Source organism: Chiloscyllium punctatum, chromosome 26, assembly GCF_047496795.1.
Source record: "Chiloscyllium punctatum isolate Juve2018m chromosome 26, sChiPun1.3, whole genome shotgun sequence".
NCBI classification, from domain to species: domain Eukaryota; kingdom Metazoa; phylum Chordata; class Chondrichthyes; order Orectolobiformes; family Hemiscylliidae; genus Chiloscyllium; species Chiloscyllium punctatum.
Genome location: NC_092764.1, coordinates 72335075 through 72353832, shown reverse-complemented (window position 1 = coordinate 72353832; position 18758 = coordinate 72335075). Strand labels below are relative to the sequence as shown.

The following is an 18758-nucleotide window of genomic DNA, read 5'->3' as shown; positions in this document are numbered from 1 at the left end:
CTCCAAAAGGGGAGGTTGTTCCAGCGCAGTTTGACCCTAATGAACTTGAGAACAGACTCTCCAATTTCACATTCTGTTCATTGCTCCTAAACTGGATTGTTATATTTTTGTAAATTTGCTGAAAATCATCCACATTTTGTAGAAGCGTTTCAATGTGTAACTTATTGCAGGTACAGTTAGGTATCGCAGAATTCTGTGAACACTTAATTCCAGTTAATGGATTCAGTTTATTATAATTATGGAGCACACGCTGTATTTGTACTTTGATTCGCTGCTGAGTTAGCAGTGAATCGGTATGTTTAAGGGGGGGTGGGGGGGTGCGGGGGGAGAGAAGGTGGTGGCATAGGGGGAATGGGCCTCAGCCCTGTGTGGGTGTTGGAGCGTGTGAGTGCGCTAATCTGTCCTCCAGGGCAAATGCTATTTATTCTGCAAATCAATTGTTTCTGATGTTGACAAAATAACTGTTCCTCCTTATCTCTACCTTCCTCCAGCCCCACAAACATAAGACTGTAAGATATAGCAGCGTAATTAGGTCATTCAACCCATCAAGTCCACTTCACCTTTGTTACCTCTCAACTTGATTATTGCAACGAGCTATTGGCTGTGATCTTCCACATTCCACTGTCTTCTGCAGCAACGAGTTTCTGAAGAAATTCTTCCTTATCTCATTCCTAAAGGATTGTCCCTTTACTCTGAGGCTGTGTTCTCAAGTCTTGATCCCTCCTACTAATGGAAACATCACCCCCCTCACCCCCCTCACCCCCACCCCACTCCCAACCTTCTAAACTCCATCGAGTACAGACCCAGAGTCCTCAGCTGCTCCTTAAGCCCTTTACCTCCGAGATCATTCTTTAAACTTCCCCTGGACTTCGTCCAAGGCCAACACGTCCTTCCTTAGATACTGGTCCCAAAACTGCTCACAATATTCCAATTCCCTCAGGTATCTGTACTCTTCTAATTCTGGCTGCTTGTGCATCTCTGCCATCCTTTACCCCAGCAGGTCCTCAGCTGCTTAGGATCTAGAGTCCCCTCCTTAATGCTCTCCACCTCTTGCTCGGACTTTAATCCCTCTTCCTTTTACTTCATCATCTGCTAAGATCTCACGTGATTCAGTGTTGTATTTGACCTGATATTACTCCTTTAGAGGTGACTTGCAATGACATATTGCAGTAAACATGCTTTGTCAATGCAAGTTGTTATGTGGGTCGTATGTTTTAATCTAGTCTCTACTGGGAACTGTTCTTTTATGTTTCCCTCCTTTCTCATTCCTAGGCAGCTGTGCCTTTTGTTAAACGCCGAGAACATCTTTCATTCCATGGCTGAAATCCTCCTTCGAGAAGAGGACCTCAAGTTTGCTTCCACCATGGTCCAAACTCTCAACTCCATTCTCTTGACATCAACAGAGCTCTTCCAGCTACGGAACCAGCTGAAGGACCTGCGCACAACGGTGAGGCTCATGTCTCAGTATCGATGCAGTTGGCACTAATGGGTGGGATTTGGTTTGTACAATACATTGAAGCCAAAGAGTGCAGAATGCTTGTTGCGTTTGTCACCCTCTTCGTAAAAACACCTTTAGTCCTGCAGAATTCCAAGCTCTGATCATTACATTGGTGGTGTCACCTAACCTCAGCTCAGAGACCAATGGTGGTGCTGCAATTGTTAGCATTTTCGCCTTTTCCTCTTAGTACCATTCACCCTGCTGTGCCTGCATGTTGGGCTGTGTCCTACATTATAACTCAATGTCTTATCCAATGCAGAATTTCCCTTCCCGTATCCTCTTCTAAGGGCCTGCCTCCACCAACAGCTGCTGAGACTCTGACCCTTCCGCAGATCCCCAAGAGACTCGATTGCTCTTGTGCTGTCTCCATTTCTGCTTGTCAAAGCTGATCACTTCAACATTGGGTGCATGTTCGCTCTCACTGTTAGGCTGTAACAGATCTGCTGCCTTTTTTTTTATCCTAACTGATTAATGTTTGCGAAAATGGATATCAGGCATGTTTTGAAACCGTTACCTAATGGACTTTCTCCATACTTAAAAGATGCAAACATATGTCCCACCATTGTACATCCCAAGGATTTTTCTAACATTTGCCTTATCCCAGCTGTCTGACTGGATTACCCACTTAATTCCTTTTGCTGTACCCTTTTAAATTGTCCTTTTTCAAATATTTATCCACTTGCCTTTTAAAATCAGTTATGGTCCAATGGTGGCTTGTTCTAACAAATCTCTGGACTAAAACATACACATGAACTACTTACCTAATCTTCCTCTTTGTTCTTTGATTGTAAATTTATGGCCTTCAGTTGCCAATTTCATTGAAAATAATTTTTCTCAGTGTGACTGAAATTCCCTCTCAATTTTCAGCACCTCAATCACATCTCCAGCTTGCCTTCAAAATGCTTAGGGAGAGATTCCAAGCTTCTCAGGTGCTCCTTCCAAAGTGAAACCTCTTCAAGGACAAGCAGGCTGTCTCATTAAGAGATCCTCAAGGTTGAGATGCAGCAGAGAATGGCGACTGCTGCACGTGGGCAGAGTAGATTGGAAAATTCTGGAATTAGGTCATATTCTCTGTTGGTGCAACATTCAACCTCTAGATATCAGGTTCTTACTGCAAACCAACAAAGTGACAATAGTTTTGATGGTCCTATCTTGATACCAAGGGTCTCCTTAACACGGGCAGAGTCCAAGAGTCAGACTTCCATATATAGTGATAGCAGAGATAGTTGGCACACAGACCAGATGGTTCTGAAATGAATATTGTCAACATTCCCCCTCAGTTGTGCTGGTGACTTGGCGACCACAACAAACTGGCCTTGCTCAGCAGGCAGAGGCTAGTGCACACATTGGTGTGAATGCAGATCACTCTGTCAAATGATGATCAGTTTGGTTTATCTACAAGTTTCTCCTAACATGTAAAATGATCATCTCCACTCGGCAATCCATTTTTGTAACAGATGGTGCTGTGTTGCCCGACTTAGCGGGCAGACTTGTCCTGTATTCAGAGGGCTTTACAAAAGTTCTAAATGAGTTTGCTGAGCACCACAGTTTGAAGCCGTTGCTTGAGGGATCTGATGTATTTTAAGTTGCTTGTTTTTAAATATTGCTTCCTTGCATTTTGTTGCCTACAGGAAAGCTGCAATCTGTTCTGTGGCTTGTACCGTTCCTGGTGCCATAACCCCGTCGCCACAGTGTCTCTCTGCTTCCTCACACAGAACTACAAACATGCCTACGACCTCATTCAGAAGTTGTATCCTTTTGTTCTCACTTGTGAGTTGGCAACTCTGCTCCCTTTTCAACAGCACAACACAGTCAGCAGCATTTGTGCCTCGGTGATCAGGAGGTTGGGGATCCATGCAGGCTTGAGGTCACTGCCTACTTTGACACAGTTGCACTCTTTTTGGTTGGGAAATTAAACTGAGATGCTTTTTGTCTGTGGCTGGTTTGGGTGATTGTCGTAAAGATTCCTTGATGCCAATCAGAAATTAGAGTTCTGTTTTTATTCATTCATGGGACGTGGGCATTGCTACGTGACACAGCTTTGGATGTACGTTTGCTCGCTGAGCTGGAAGGTTAATTTTCAGACATTTTGTCACCATACCGGTAACATCATCAGTGAGCTTCCAGATGTAGCACTGGTGGTATGGCCCACCTTTTAACTGTTTGGGTTTCCTTGGGTTGGTGATGTCATTTCTTGTGGTGATGTCATTTCCTGTTCTTTTTCTCAGGGAATCCAAGTCAGTGTGTTTGTTGATAGAGTTCCAGTTGGAATGCCATGCTTATAGGAATTCCCACGTGTGTCTCTGTTTGGCTTGTACGAGAATGGATGTGTTGTCCCAGTTGAAGTGATACCATTCCTCATCTGTACATAAAGATACTGGTGAGAGCGAGTCATGTCCTGTGGATCACCACAGGAAATGATGTCACCAACCCAAGAAAAGCCAAACACACAAATAAAAAGCGGGTCATGCCACCAGTGCTTCATCCAGAGGCTCACTGATGATGTAATCTAGTATGGTGACGAAATATCTGAAAACAAACCTTCTAGTTCAGTGAACAAACCCTCAACCTGAGCTATAAATCTTCTCAAAACTCGCTGAGGCAGCTTTATTATCCATCTCTAATTACCCTTGATACCCTATGGGTGTGGCCTAATGGTATCGTCACTAGACTATTAACCCCGGTTATATTCTGGAGACCTGGGTTTGAATCCCACCACAGCAGATGCTGGAATTTGAATTCAATAATAATCTGGAGACAAGAGTTTAATGATGACCATTGCTGATTAGTTCATCAGGTTCACTGATGTCCTTTAGGGAAGGAAATCTGCCATCCTTACCTGGTCTGGCCGACATGTAACTCCAGAGATTTGCTTTGACTCTGAACTGCCTTCTGGGCAATTAAGGACAGGCAATAAATGCTAGTGCAGCCAGTCATGACGAATACCCATGATTGAAAAAAGATGTTATTTGCTTGGTGATTTCAAAGTGCAGTGAAGAGCCAATCACACTGCTGTGGTTCTAGAGTCACATTAGGCCAGACCAGTTAAGGATTGTAGATTTCCTTCCCTAAGGGACATTAGTGAACCAGGTGGATTTGAACAACAATAAAAAGTGATTACGTAGTCACCATTAGACTAGCTTTTAATTCCAGACTTTTAATAAATTCAAACTTCTTCATCTGCCATGGTGGGATTCATGCCAATGTCCCCAGGACATTGGCCTGGGCTCTGGATTACTCACCTAATGATATTGCTACTATACCACTGCCTCCCCATGTTATTCCAGTGTCCTCCTCAACCTTCCTTCCCCAACCTTAATTAACAATAAAAAAAAATGGACAATACTGGGACAACTCACTATCTATGAAGAGAGAAACCAAGTTAACATTTCAGTTCAAGGGCCTTCATCAGGACTAGGAAACTTAGGATCTGGAGTAGGTTCTGAGCAAAGGTTGGGTAGGACAATGGTAAAAGAAAGGTCTGTGCAAAGGTGCAAAGACAGAAAGGATTGAATGACAGAAAAAGCAGGACCGAAGGGAAAGGAGATCAGGCAAGAAAAGAAGCCATGAACCACAAGATGGTGCTTGGAGCTGACAGAAAACAAAGTAAGGGGACGTGAAAAAAATCTGCAAAGCAGAAGAAACAAGATGGGGTTATGTACTGACATGTTTGAACCCCTTTCTGAGCCCAGAAGGCTGCAAAGTATCTAATTGAAAATATTAGGTGCCTTTACTCCATAAACAAAAACAGAGGTTGCTGGAAAAGCTCAGCAGGTCTGCCAGCATCTATGGAGAGAAGTCGGAATTAGCATTTTGGGTCAAGTGACTTCATCAGAACTAAGGAAGTTCGAGGAAGGGTCACTCGATCCGAAGCATTAACTGATTTCTTTCCACAGATGCTGCAGACCTGCTGAACTTGTCCAGCAATTTCTGTTTTTGTTTCTGATTTACAGCATCTGTAGTTCTTTCAGTTTTTATTTGCCTTTCCTCCAGATTGTGTTTCCTCTTAGAGTGTGCTGTAGGAGGCCCAGGTATCAGCAAAACAGCAAGGTGGAGAATGGAAATTACAGGCCACTAGAAGCTATAGAGAATGCTTGCAGAATGATGGGAGATATTCTGTAAAGCAATCACCCCCAGTCTGCATTTGGTCCTCCCAGTACAGAGGATATCATATTGTCAGTGGTGCATACAAAAAGCTCTTTGGAAGAATTGCAGTTAAGTTGCTGTTTCACTGGGTGAGTATTTGGGGTTTTGCTAATGTAAAGGGAGGAGATAAGAGGGCTAGTGTTACATCTCCTGTACTTGCAATGGAAAGTTGCCAGAGAAAGAGGACAAAGCGTTGATCCAGGGGAATGATTGAGGAGTAGACCAGCAGACCCTTTGGAATGCTGGGAAGGGAGGGCAAAATGTGGTTAACTGTAGTAGCATGCTGGAAGTGACAAAAAAAGGCAGAAAATGATTCATTGAATATATAGGCTGATGTCGTGGAGGATGAGGGAAGAGGAGCCCTATTGTAATTAGAGAAGAGAAGGGGAGAGAGCAGATATGCAGGAAATGGGGTGCTCATGTAGATTTCCAGCATCTGCAATATTTGATTTTCAACAAAAAAAATCTCAATTATCCATCCCCATTCTACTTCTGAGGTGTTCCGAGCACAGAATGGATCTTGCGTTTGGCTATGTAAGTCACAGCATGTTAAAGTCAATACAATTTGCTCAGCGCACAGCATGGTTGAGAAACTTAATTATATATATAGCACAGAATCAGGCCATCAGTGCCAATGTTTATACTTTACAGGAGTGTCATCCTTCACCTTTTTACAATTCCGTCTCTCTCCCTCATGCTTCCCTTAAGTACTGTTTAGTTCTTGTGCTGTCGAGTTCCACTCTAAGTAAAGAAGATTCCCTTGAATTGTTACCTTGGATTTGTCAGAGACTGTTTTCTATCTATTAACCTCCAGTAGTGGTTACCCCACCAAGTGGAAACCTCTTTCCTGTGTTTTGCTACATATTAGACCTCTGTCAATTAACCCCCCCCATCTCCCTCATCAACCTCTTTCTGGGGAAGAAAATACCTTCACCTGTTTGGTCTTTGTTGATTGTTATAGCCTGTGAGTTTTGATATTATCCTTATAAATTTTGATAAGGAGGTGCTGATGTTAGACTGAGGTGAACAAAGTCAGATGTCACATGACACCAGGTTATAGTCTAACAGATTTATTTGAAACCACAAGCTTTCGGAGCACTGCTCCTTCACCTGATGAGCAGGTGAAAGCTCTGAAAGCTTGTGATTTCACACAGAGTCATAGAGATGTACAGCATGGAAACAGACCCTTCAGTCCAACTCGTCCATGTTGACCAGATATCCCAACCTAATCTAATCCCACCTGCCAGCACCCAGTCCATATCCCTTCAAATCCCTTTCTATTCATATACCCATCCAGATTTCTTTTAAATGTTGCAATTGTACCAGCCTCCACCACTTCCTCTGACAGCCCATTCGACACACGTACCACCCTCTGCGTGAAAAAGTTACCCATTAGGTCTCTTTTATATCTTTCCCCTCTCACCCTAAACCTATGCCCTCTAGTTCTGGACTCCCCCACCCCAGGGAAAGGACCTTGTCTATTTATCCTATCCATGCCCCTCCTGATTTTGTAAACCTCTATAAGGTCACCCCTCAGCCTCTGGCACTCCAGGGAAAACAGCCCAGCGTATTCCACCTCTCCCTATAGCTCAAATCTCCAACCCTGGCAATATCCTTGTAAATCTTTTCTGAACCCTTTGAACTTTCACAACATCCTTCCAATAGGAAAGAGACCAAAATTGCAAGCAATATTCCAAAAGTGGCCTGACCAATGTCCTGTACAGCTGCAGCATGACCTCCCAACTCCTGTACTCGATACTCTGACCAATAAAGGAAAGCATATCAAATGCCGTCTTCACTATCCTATCTACCTGCAACTCCACTTTCAAGGAGCTATGAACCTGCACACCAAGGTCTCTTTGTTCAGCAACACTCCCTGGGACCTTGCCATTAACTGTATATGTCCTGCTAAGATTTGCTTTCCCAAAATGCAGCACCTCACATTTATCTAAATTAAACTCCATCTGCCACTTCTTAGCCCATTGGCCCATCTGATCAAGATTCCGTTGTACTCTGAAGTCACCTTCTTTGCCGTCCACTACACCTTCAGTTTTGGTTGCATCTGCAAACTTACTAACTATACCTGTTTTGCTTACATCCAAATCATTTATGTAAATGATGGAAGGTAGTGGACCCAGCACCAATCCTTGTGGCACTCCACTGGTCGCAGGCCTCCAGTCTGAAAACCATCCCTCCGCCACCACCCTGTGTCTTCTACCTTTGAGCCAGTTCTGTATCCAAACGGCTATGGGGAGCCTTGTCGAATGCCTTACTGAAGTCCATACAGATCATATCTACCGCTCTGCCCTCATCGATCCTCTTTTCAAAAAAGACTTCTTCAAAAAACTCAATCAAGTTTGTGAGACATGATTTCCCATGCACAAAGCCATGTTGACTATCCTGAATCAGTCCTTGCCTTTCCAAATACATGTACATCCTGTCCCTCAGGATTCCCTCCAACAACTTGCCCACCACCGAGGTCAGGCTCACTGGTCTATAGTTCCTTGGCTTGTCCTTACCACCCTTCTTAAACAGTGGCACCACGCTAGCCAACCTCCATTCTTCCCGCACCTCACCTGTGACTATCGATGATACAAATATCTCAGCAAGAGGCCCAGCAATCACTTCCCTAGCTTCCCACTGAGTTCTAGGGTATACCTGATCAGACCCTGGGGATTTATCCACCTTTATGCATTTCAAGACATCCAGCACTTCCTCCTCTGTAATATGGACATTTTTCAACATGTCACCATCTATTTCCCTACATTCTATATTGTCCATGTCATTTTCCACAGTAAACACTCATGCAAAATATAAACCTGTTGGACAAAAGCCTGGTGTCATGTGACTTCTGACCTTTGCAGATCTTGGTAAAAGATTTTTTTTAAAAGATGAAGATGAGTCATTGGGGGCCAGGGGAACGGAGGTCTTGGAGAAGTGGAGGACATGGGTGGTGTCCCGAACGTATGTGGGAAACTCCTGGACCGGGGTGGGGGATAGGACAGTATTGAGGTATGTGGAGATGAATGTGGTGGGGCAGGAGCAGGCTGAGACGATGGGTCAGCTGGGATAGTCAGGCTCGTGGATCTTGGGTAGGAGGTAGAACCGGGCGGTGTGGGTTTCCTGAACTATGAGGTTGGAAGCTATGGGTGGGAGACTCAGCCTGCTCGTGCCCCAAATTCATCTCCACATACCTCCATACTGTCCTATTCCCCCTGGTCCAGGAATTCCCCACATATTTCCGTGTTCAGGACACCACCCACACCTTCCAGCTCCTCCAAGGCTTTTGTTTCCCTGGCTCCCAATGCCTCATCTTCACCACGGACATCCAGACCCTAAACACCTCCATCCGCCATGGCCACAGCCTCCAAGCACATACTTTCTTCCTCTCCCGACATTGCCACCAGTACCCTTCCACTGACACTAATTCATTTGGCTGAACTGGTCCTCAACAATTTCTCTTTTGAATCCTCCCACTTCGTCCAGATGAAAGGGGTAGCCATGGGTCCTAGCTATGCCTGTGTCTCTGTTGGCTATGTAGAACCGTCCATCTTCCACAGTTACACCGGTACCACTCCCCACCTTTTGCTACACTACATTGATGACTGCATTGGCGCCACCTCAGGAGGTCGAACGGTTCATCAACTTCACCAACACATCCCACCCCAACCTTAAATTCACCTGGACCACCTCAGACACCTCCCTCCCCTTCCTGGACCTCTCCATCTCCATCTCCATCAACAGTGACTGACTCAACACTAACATTTTCTACAAACTCACTGACTCCCACAGTTATCTGGATTACACCTCCTCTCACTCTGCTTCCTGCAAAAATGCTACCCCTTATTCCAAATTTCGCTTCATCTGCTCTCAGGAGGACCAGGTCCACCACAGAACACACCAGATGGCCTCCTTCTTTAAAGACTGCAATTTCCCCTCCCACATGGTTGGTGATACCCTCCAGCGCATCTCATCCACCTCCCACACTTCCGCCCTCGAACCCCACCCCTCCAACTGCACCTACCCCATCCCCCATCCCCTGGTCCTCACCTTCCACCCCACCAGCCTCTGTATACATCGCATCATCCTTCGCCATTTCTACCATCTACAAACGGACCCCAGCACCAGGGATATATTTTCCTCCCTACCCCTATCTGCTTCCCATAAAGATCGTTCCCTTCACGACTACCTCGTCAGGTCTACCACCCCCCCTCCCCCCCCCAACACCTTCTCCTGCCACCGCAGGAATTGCAAAACCTGTGCCCACACCTCCCCCCTCACCTCTGTCCAAGGCCCCAGAGGAGCCTTCCACATCCATCAGTTTCATCTGCACTTCCACACACATCATTTACTGTATCCATTGCTCCCACTGCGGTCTACTCTATATTGGGGAGACAGGACGCCTACTCGCAGAGCGCTTCAGAGAACATCTCCGGGACATCCACATCGACCAACCCCACCACCCCTTGGGCGAACACTTCAACTCTCCTCCCACTCCGCCAAGGACATGCAGATCCTGGGCCGCCTCCATCGCATTCCCTTACCACCCGACACCTGGAGGAAGAAAGCCTCATCTTCCACCTCTGGACTCTCCAACCCTATGGCATCAATGTGGATTTCACCAGTTTCCTCATTTCCCCTCCCTCACTTTATCCCAGTTCCAACCATCCAGCTCGGCACCGCCCTCATGACCTGTCCTACCTGTCCATCTTCCTTCCCACCTATCCGCTTCATCCTCCCCTCCGACCTATCGCCATTACCCCCACATTCATCCACCAATCGCATTCTCGCTACCTTCTCCCCCAGGCCCACCCCTTCCTATTTATCTCTCCACCCCGAGGATCCCGGCCTTTTCCTGACGAAGGGCTTTTGCCCAAACCATTGATTTTCCTGCTCCACGGATTCTACCTGACCTGCTGTGCTATCCCAGAGTTCTATCAAGTTTAAGATGAATGCATTGTCTGCAATTGAGTAGAAGCTGCAAGAACCCATCAGAACTGCATTATAAGTATTAATATGTATGTATTCACTGCCTGGAATGTGGGTATTCAGATGAACCTCGATTATCCAAACGACAAGGATGGGGAGTATTTTGTTCGGATAATCGAATGCTGGATAATAGAATTTAGCCAAGCATCGGGACCTTACGATCTTGTTCGAATAATCTGAAATTCAGATAATCACGTTCAGATAATTGAGGTTCCTTTGTATTGAAAACCTAGACAGTTATGCCTTCTTTTACATGTAGCTTTTACACTTCTGGTAGTGACATACAATTCAGTTTGATTAGATTAGATTAGATTCCCTACAGTGTGGAAACAGGCCCTTCGGCCCAACCAGTCCACTCTGACCCTCCGAAGAGTAATCCACCCAGACCCATTTCCCTCTTACTAATTGACCTAACACGATGGGCAATTTAGCATTGGCCAATTCACCTGACCTGCATATCGTTGGACTGTGGGAGGAAACCAGACCACCCAGAGGAAACCCACACAGACAAGGGGAGAATGTGCAAACTCCACACAGACAGTCACCCAAGGCTGGAATTGAACCTGGCACCCTGGTGCTGTGAGGCAGTTCTTGAATATTAAACTGGAGAATCTTCACAAATGGACTGACAATGTCACAGCATTTGGCAACTGGAAGCAATCTGACTCATCGTGCAAGATGCTGCCTGAACTGCTGTGCTCTTCCAGCACCACCAATCCAAATTCTATCTGTGTGGCCATTGAGACAGAAGATAGTTGAGTGAAGGGGCTTCTCAGAACAGATGATCTGAGGAGTTGTATGTGACAAAGTTATGGCGATGTTGGCCTGAATTATTTGAAATATGGTTTGAATGGGCAATGTTCCATTCGAGGGCAGCTTTTAAACAGAATGAATTTTGAGATGTAACATTTTCTGACACCTGGTATTTAACTAAGCCAGCTCCACACACGCCACCACCTCCCACCCCTGGGAGAAAAAAAGTACATTTTTATTATGTAAATGCTTTTTGAGGCACTTTGAATAACGGTCACTTCCAGTGTTTAATTGTCTCACTGCCAGATTCAGGTCCTGAAATTGTGCAGACTGTGCATCTTTCAGCTCTCTCCTCAAGGCCAGACTGGGCCAGAATTGGCAAAAGAATGTGTCACAGATTCCTCTGCAGGGCCAATTGAAAAACATTATCGCCAGCAGCTGCTGTCTGTGTACATTAGCTCTTCCATTTATAGGTAAAAGCCGAATACTAAAATACCGCAACTTCATTCAGGCAGATGTTTATGAGCTTTGGACAGAGCAGTTTGTCTTTTATTTTCTTTTTTTTGATCACGCTGCCTGTGTGTCGAAACCCATACAGTTTCAACGTGTGGTTGTGTAGTCTCTGTCTATGTCAAGCTAACTGTCATGGGTTTGCAGGTGGTTGGAGGGTCAGCGGTGGGGGTGGGGGGAGGAGAGCAGAGGTGGGGATGGTGGAGACATCACCTATAGAAAGAATATGGACTGTGGAAAGATAAAAATCAATTAGGGTTCCTGCTCATGGCTAACTCACCACTTTAGTAAAATAGTCTGCCGTAATTCGCTCAAAGCAGAAGAATAGGCCCAGGTGAAGGATTCAGCAATTGACTGACAACAATGAAACTGAACTGCAATGAGAAATCTTTACCTTCAGACAAAGAGGGGAAGCCTATGGACAGGACATGAGAGTAGGGGGAAAGATGAAGTCTATCTGGTACAATGAGGATTTAGTTGCTGCTGATTGCACTATTTCAGGACTGGGAGTTGTATTAAATTATCTCTGCCCTGTTCCACATTGCACACTTTCTGTGATTTCTGGAGTTGCATTTATGAATAAGCCGTATTTATAGCTTTTTCATAATTCATCAATTTTGGGGGTTTTTTTCACGGCGACACAAACGACTACTAAAATGAAATGAAGTTCAGTGTGTGACTGTTGGACAGATTACACTGGGGAATAAAAAGACAAAATTGATAAAAGTAACCAGGAAGTTGTCATTATTGTAAAAACCCAAATTTATAGAAGGGACGTGAGAATAAATCAAATCAATTCAAAGGAAACTGATCATCCATGGCTTCTGGATTGCAAGTATCATTGAATCCTTACAGTGTGGAAGGAGGCTGTTTGGTCCATTGGGTCTGCACTGACCCACCAAAGAACATCCCGCCCAGACCCAGACCTCCACCCAATCCCCATTTACCATGGCCAATCCACCTAACCTGCACCTCTTTGGATTGTGGGACAACACAGGAGCACCCAACAGAACCCCACACAGACACAGGGAGAATGTGCAAACTCCACACTGACTGTCACTCAAGTCTGGAAGTGAGCCTCAGTCTCTGGAGCTCTGAGGAAGCAGTGCTAACCACAGAGCCACAGTGCTGCCTCAGTCCCAATCCAACACCAGTACAGGCATCATGCTTGGCTATTAGCTGCCCAGAGATGTACTGTTGTAGCAGGTCAAACAAAAGGCCATCTTCTCAGAATTCTGGGGATTGGTAATAATTATAACCTTTATTAACAGCATTTATAGCCCAAGAATGAATTTTTAAAGAATTACCAGGGAAATATTTTGTTGCCAAAAGTCTAGCTACTGATCACGATTTGAACTCAGAAGAAAGTCAGTTCTGGTTCTGTTAACAGCTTGCCTAGCTTTGAAATTTCTTCCAGCTCTTGCAACTGCATTTTAGATAAGGTGGCGTCATGATACTGTATGAAAGCCTTGGATTGGATTCCAAATAAGGTGTTCATTGTGCCTCAGAAGTAGCACTCCTGCCTCTGTCAGAAGGTTGTGGGTTCAACCCTTGCTTGAAAGGCTCAAGTAGATAATTCAGGCTGACACTCAAGTGCAGTACAATAAATCCTCTTTAACAGTGTAGTTGCATTCCTGAAAAGTGCAACTTTAAGTGGAATAATCGTGGGAAAATCCATTTTTCACATTACAACCAATGTAAAAGCTGTTGTTTGGTTCTGTAGAACCTTAACCATCAATGGGGTGGCACGGTGACTCAGTGATTAGCACTGCTGCCTCAGAGCACCAGGGACCTGGGTTCGAATCCAGCCTCGGGCAGCTGTCTGGCTGGAGTTTGCACATTCTCTCCATGCCTGCATGGGTTTCCTCCCACAGTCCAAAGATGTGCAGGTTAGGTGAATTGGCCATTTAAATTGCCCATAATGTTCTCAGGGATGTGTAGGTTATGTGCATTAGTCAGGGGTAAATATAGGATAATAGGGTAGGGGAATGGTGTGGGTGGGTTACTCTTCGGAGAGTCGGTGTGGACTTATTGGGCCAAAGGGCCTATTTCCACACTGTAGGGATTCTATGGAACAAATACTATAAATTCATTTTCACTAAAATAGATCATGATAACATTATATCTGTAAGGAGAAATAGTGTCGATTTATACATTCCTAAATTCATGAGCTTAAGTGTTAACATATGAAAACACTATGCAAACTGCTTCCAGTTACCTCCTTATTAATTCCCCCCAACCCACCCAAAAAAAATGGCATCAGTTGGATCATGCAATGTTTTACGGACCTGCTGCAGAATGACAGTAAAACAGATGTAGGAATATAGGAGCAGGAGTAGGCCATTCAGCCCCACCAGACTGTTCCACCATTCAATGAGATCATGGCTGCTCTGTGGCGTAACTCCATGTACCTGCTTTTGGCCACATCCCATAAATCCTTTGCTTGACAAACATGACAATTGATTCTGCATCCACTGCTGTTTGTGAAAGAGTGTTCCAAACATCTATCTGCAATAGGGTTCAGGTATCCTAAAGTTTAGTCCACATACTGACCTAGTTCAATCGATGTTACTGTGAGAGTGCTGCACTGTCAGAGGTGCTGTCTTTCAAAGGAGACAGTAAACTGAGTGCCCATTTCCTGGCCAATACTTAACTCTCAGAAAGCATCAGAAAAACTCAATATCTTACCAGCCATGATCTAGTTCCAGCTTGTAGACTCTTGCTGTGTACAAATGGCACATTACCCACCTAATAACAGTGACTATACTTGGTGGTAATGACTTTGCATTTATGTAGTGCCTCATGTGACCTCTAAACATGCCAAAGCTGCCTGTTTATGGATATGTACCCAAGCAAATGTTAGTACCTTGAGAAGAGATGAACATTAATTCAGTTGTTCTTTAAGACCTCCTGCTATCTCTGTTCCATTGTTTGGGTGGACTGACCCAAAGGAGAGTTGTGTGTGTGTTGCTGGAAAAGTGTCCAAGGATGCCTACCTTGAAAAAGTTTTCTCTCTACCAAGATCTCACTCTCTCACTGTATTCCCCAAGTCCTCTCCTCTGCCCTGAAGCATTCCTGATGAAGAGCTCTGGCCCAAAATGTCAATTCTCCTGCTCCTCAGATGCTGCCTGACCTGCTGTGCTTTTTCAGCAACACACACACAACTCTGGTCTCCAGCATCTGCAGTCACTGTCTCCTAGTTGACCCAAAGGTGATCATACTTTATCGAAAAAATCAGCTCTTACTTCAAGACTACTTTGAATATCTGAATTAAAACTAAGGCTTTATTTTGAAAAAGCAAAAGGACCGCATAAAGAAGGAATGCTGTATTATTACCAAAGACACTGGCTGCAATTCAACTGAGACTGATTCAACGAAGTTAGTTTCTATTGGGTGTTTTTTGAAGAGATCAGCGTTCTTAGAATAGATGCCTTATGCTGTGTACTGGCTATTTGTCAAAGGTTCACATAACTGACACTCTGCCACAGTTTGAGCTGAGATTTGTTCCTTGGCCTTTTGGTACAAACATTTGGTGTCTGACTCCAATTAGCTACTAACTTCCTGTAAAGCCTAACTTATGAATGTAAGGGCCATTCCCAAAGGGCTCCACTGAGGACTTAGTGAGTTCATTTGGCACATAGCTCAGCCAGAATGGAAACATCGTAGTTTGACCTCACCCCTCACCCCACACCCCCGCCCACCCCCACCAAAGACTAGAGTGAAGTAGTTGACCTCAGCCCAGAGAGGTGGAAAAAGATGCTCAGCAATTATCTTTGGTGCCCTAGGCCTGGGAGATTATATCTCACTGCTCCTTAATTCCCATTCATTGCAATACCGTCCCTCTTGATGAAGACATACTTCTCCATGTTGAATACCACTTGGAGGAAGCAGGGAGATTGGCAAATGACCAGAATGCACTCTGGGCTGGGGGACTTCAACGTCCATCAGCAAGAATGGCTCAGTAGCACCACTACTGACAGAACTGCTAGAATAGGTCTGCACCAGCTGCTGAGGGAAAATATGTATTTGACTACGTCCTCTCTACCTGTCGCAGGTAGTGACCATCATGCAGTCATTGTGGAAACTAAGTCCTCAGTTCACATTAAGGATAGTTTCCATTGTATTGATGGCACTGTCACCGTGTTAAATTGGACAGACTTTGAACAAAACTAGGTATTTGTAGGCTATCAGCAGCAGAATTGTATTCAAACACAATCAGTGAAGATTCAACCCCAGTCATGCTGCAGCAGGGATTTTAATAACCTCTGGTTTGATAACTGCACATTCTGACTTGTCTAACCACATCATTGAACAACAACAGTGAAACCGAGTGAGCAATGTGTGATTAAACCAGCGACACTATCATTATTATAAGATTTGAAAGTTCAGTGCATCGCTTACCTCAGCCTGATCATCCAGTGATTTATGGTAATAACAATAATTTATATAGGCCTTTAACATGTTAAAACATCCTAAGGTGCTCCACGGGATCATTATCATACAATATCCAACCAAACGAGGAAGCAATGGGGCTGGTGGCCAAAAGCTTTGTGAAGTGTGAGGAACATTGTGAAGGCAATGGACAGGCAGATCTTTTAACGGTGGAATTTCAGAGCTCAGGGCTGCAATCTCTGCAGATCGTGCTGTCAGTGGAGGAGTGACTGAAATCAGGGATGCAAAAGAAGCCAGAATTGGAGGAACAGAAAGACCCTTCCCCTCCACCCCACCTTCTCCCATGTGGTGCTACAGCCCTCGTCTGTGTCATCACCAGCTCCAGCCTCAACTGTCCGAAGTTCTTCTGGCTATCCCCAGCCTTCCAGTATCCTCTGCTTATTTCAAACCATCTTTCTTGTATTTTACCCCACACCAAGTCCCATTCATGCATTACCTCTGCTCTTGCTGACATACTTCAGATTGCCAACATCTCAGTTAAATTCTTATTATCCAAGCCCCTACTCCTCCCTATCTCCATAACCTCCTTAAGCAATTACAAACCACTCTCCATGACCTCCCCCTCTGATTCTGGCCTCTTGTCTACTTCAGCTGTCTTTTGCTTCCACATTGGTGTTCATGCCTTCTTCTTTAGGCTTCATTTCCTGAAATTTTCACCCTAAGCCTCTCTGTATGGGCGCATCCCTCTGCATTCAAACTCCCCTAAAGTCCATTTCTTTGTGGTTGCCGCTCTCAGGGTCTCCTGCTTTGGCTCTGTGTCCGTTCCTGTCGTAGTGATTGTAACATGGTGAACCAGATGGTCCTCATAGAATCTGTGTTCCCTGATTGGGGCTGTCAATCTGGTCCAATCAGGGAGCCCTAGCTGACAGATATAAGTCGTAGTGTCAGAGAGCTGGATCAGTGTCAAGGACTCCCCATGTATAAATAAAGTGTGTTGTGGTGATGGGATACCAGTCTCTGTGGAAATAGTTTACTATTTGATTTCAGTGCTGTAATGTGCTTTGAGGCCTGTTTTCAAGCTACAATGCAAATGTATGTTTTAATATAAGTTCTTGTTTATTCCTCTCGACGTCCTGCATACTTTTATTTTCCTTCACTGTCTTGACCTTCCCTCGCCCAGGCTTGCCTCCAGTACAGGCTGAGGTTGAAGCTAGAATCTCCCATTTGATGTCATTACTTAGTATGACATTGACGCAGCTTAATATATATTAAGTAGCCAGCTTGATGGCAATCAACTGGAACATCAAGGCAAAAAAAAACAATTTGCGGCAATGCAGAATGTGACTAATGTATGAATAGGGTCATTAATAATGCAACATGCAATTATAGAAAATTAATGAACAGTGTTTACTAGGTCGCCTAGAAAAAGAGTCACATAATTGTGTGTACAGATTGTTAAAGCTCCTGTGATGGATGTGACTATAGTGTTAGTGTCCTATTACAGACTCTGCAGGGATCACAAAGCCATTGCGGTTGTGTTGTTTTCCCCTGCTCCCCGAGGTATAGTGCAATGCAGCATCGTGTTTAAGGAGCTCCCTTTACACTTGCCAATTGTCACTAAGTCAATCCCCAGGAGCTGCGGGCGAGTCAAATCCAGCAGTCAGCCATGAAAAGATAGAGAAAAGAAACTGGAGCCGTGGAATACAAACCGATCACAGGTAGTCAGGCAGCATCCAGAATGTTTCAGCTGGAAGTCCCTTCCTCTGCTGTAAGAGTTTGAAAGCATGAGCTGCAATTGGAGTTTATAGAACTCTGGCCAACCATCCCAAGGGGCTTCACAGCAGCATAATCAGACTAAAATTAACATTGGGTCTAATAGTGAGACAATAGGAAGAGCTGGGTTTGGAAGTGTTGTGCAAGTGGAGAGGTTTCAGGAGGGAATTCCAAGGCTTGGGCCACACACAGCTGAAGCACAGCCACTGAAGTCAACAAAAAAGTAGAGGCGGGGGGGGGGGAAAGGAGGTGCCAGGTTACGTAGATTATTCTCAGAGGTTTGGAGAGCTGGAGGAGGCTGCAGAAATGGGAGAAGCTGCACTACAGAGGGATTTAAATGCAACAATGGGAATTTAAAAATTGATGTGTTGGGAACCCTGTATGTAGATCAGTGAGCACAGGGTTGGTGGGTGAACAGGACCCTGAGAGAGTCAAGATACAGGATCCTGTACTTGCAATACTGGTTTTCCTGTCTGCTTCCAGATGCCAATTGACCTGCAGGGCACTTTCAGTTTTGGCTTGCAGGTGTTGCCTTGTTTCCTTGGCTAATGTATTAACATGTGGAGCACAGAGAGATAAAGCAAGAGGTCTCTAACTTTCTATCATTGAAGGCCTATATGTAGCAAGAGAATTTAATCTGACCTACAGTGGATTTTGATAAAGAGTTGACAAAGGACATGTCATATGAGTGAAACAC

General features: G+C 44.8%; 1 protein-coding gene across 2 annotated transcripts in view; it reads left to right on the top strand.

Annotated features, from left to right (window-relative positions):
- Window positions 1-18758, top strand: part of vac14 (vac14 homolog (S. cerevisiae)) — a 345026-nt gene that overhangs the window by 248578 nt on the left and 77690 nt on the right. For both annotated transcript variants that reach the window (XM_072547648.1, XM_072547649.1), the window contains 2 exons: window positions 1273-1447; window positions 3130-3248. In XM_072547648.1, the coding sequence (XP_072403749.1) occupies window positions 1273-1447; window positions 3130-3248 (294 nt within the window). The remainder of the gene's footprint in view (window positions 1-1272; window positions 1448-3129; window positions 3249-18758) is intronic.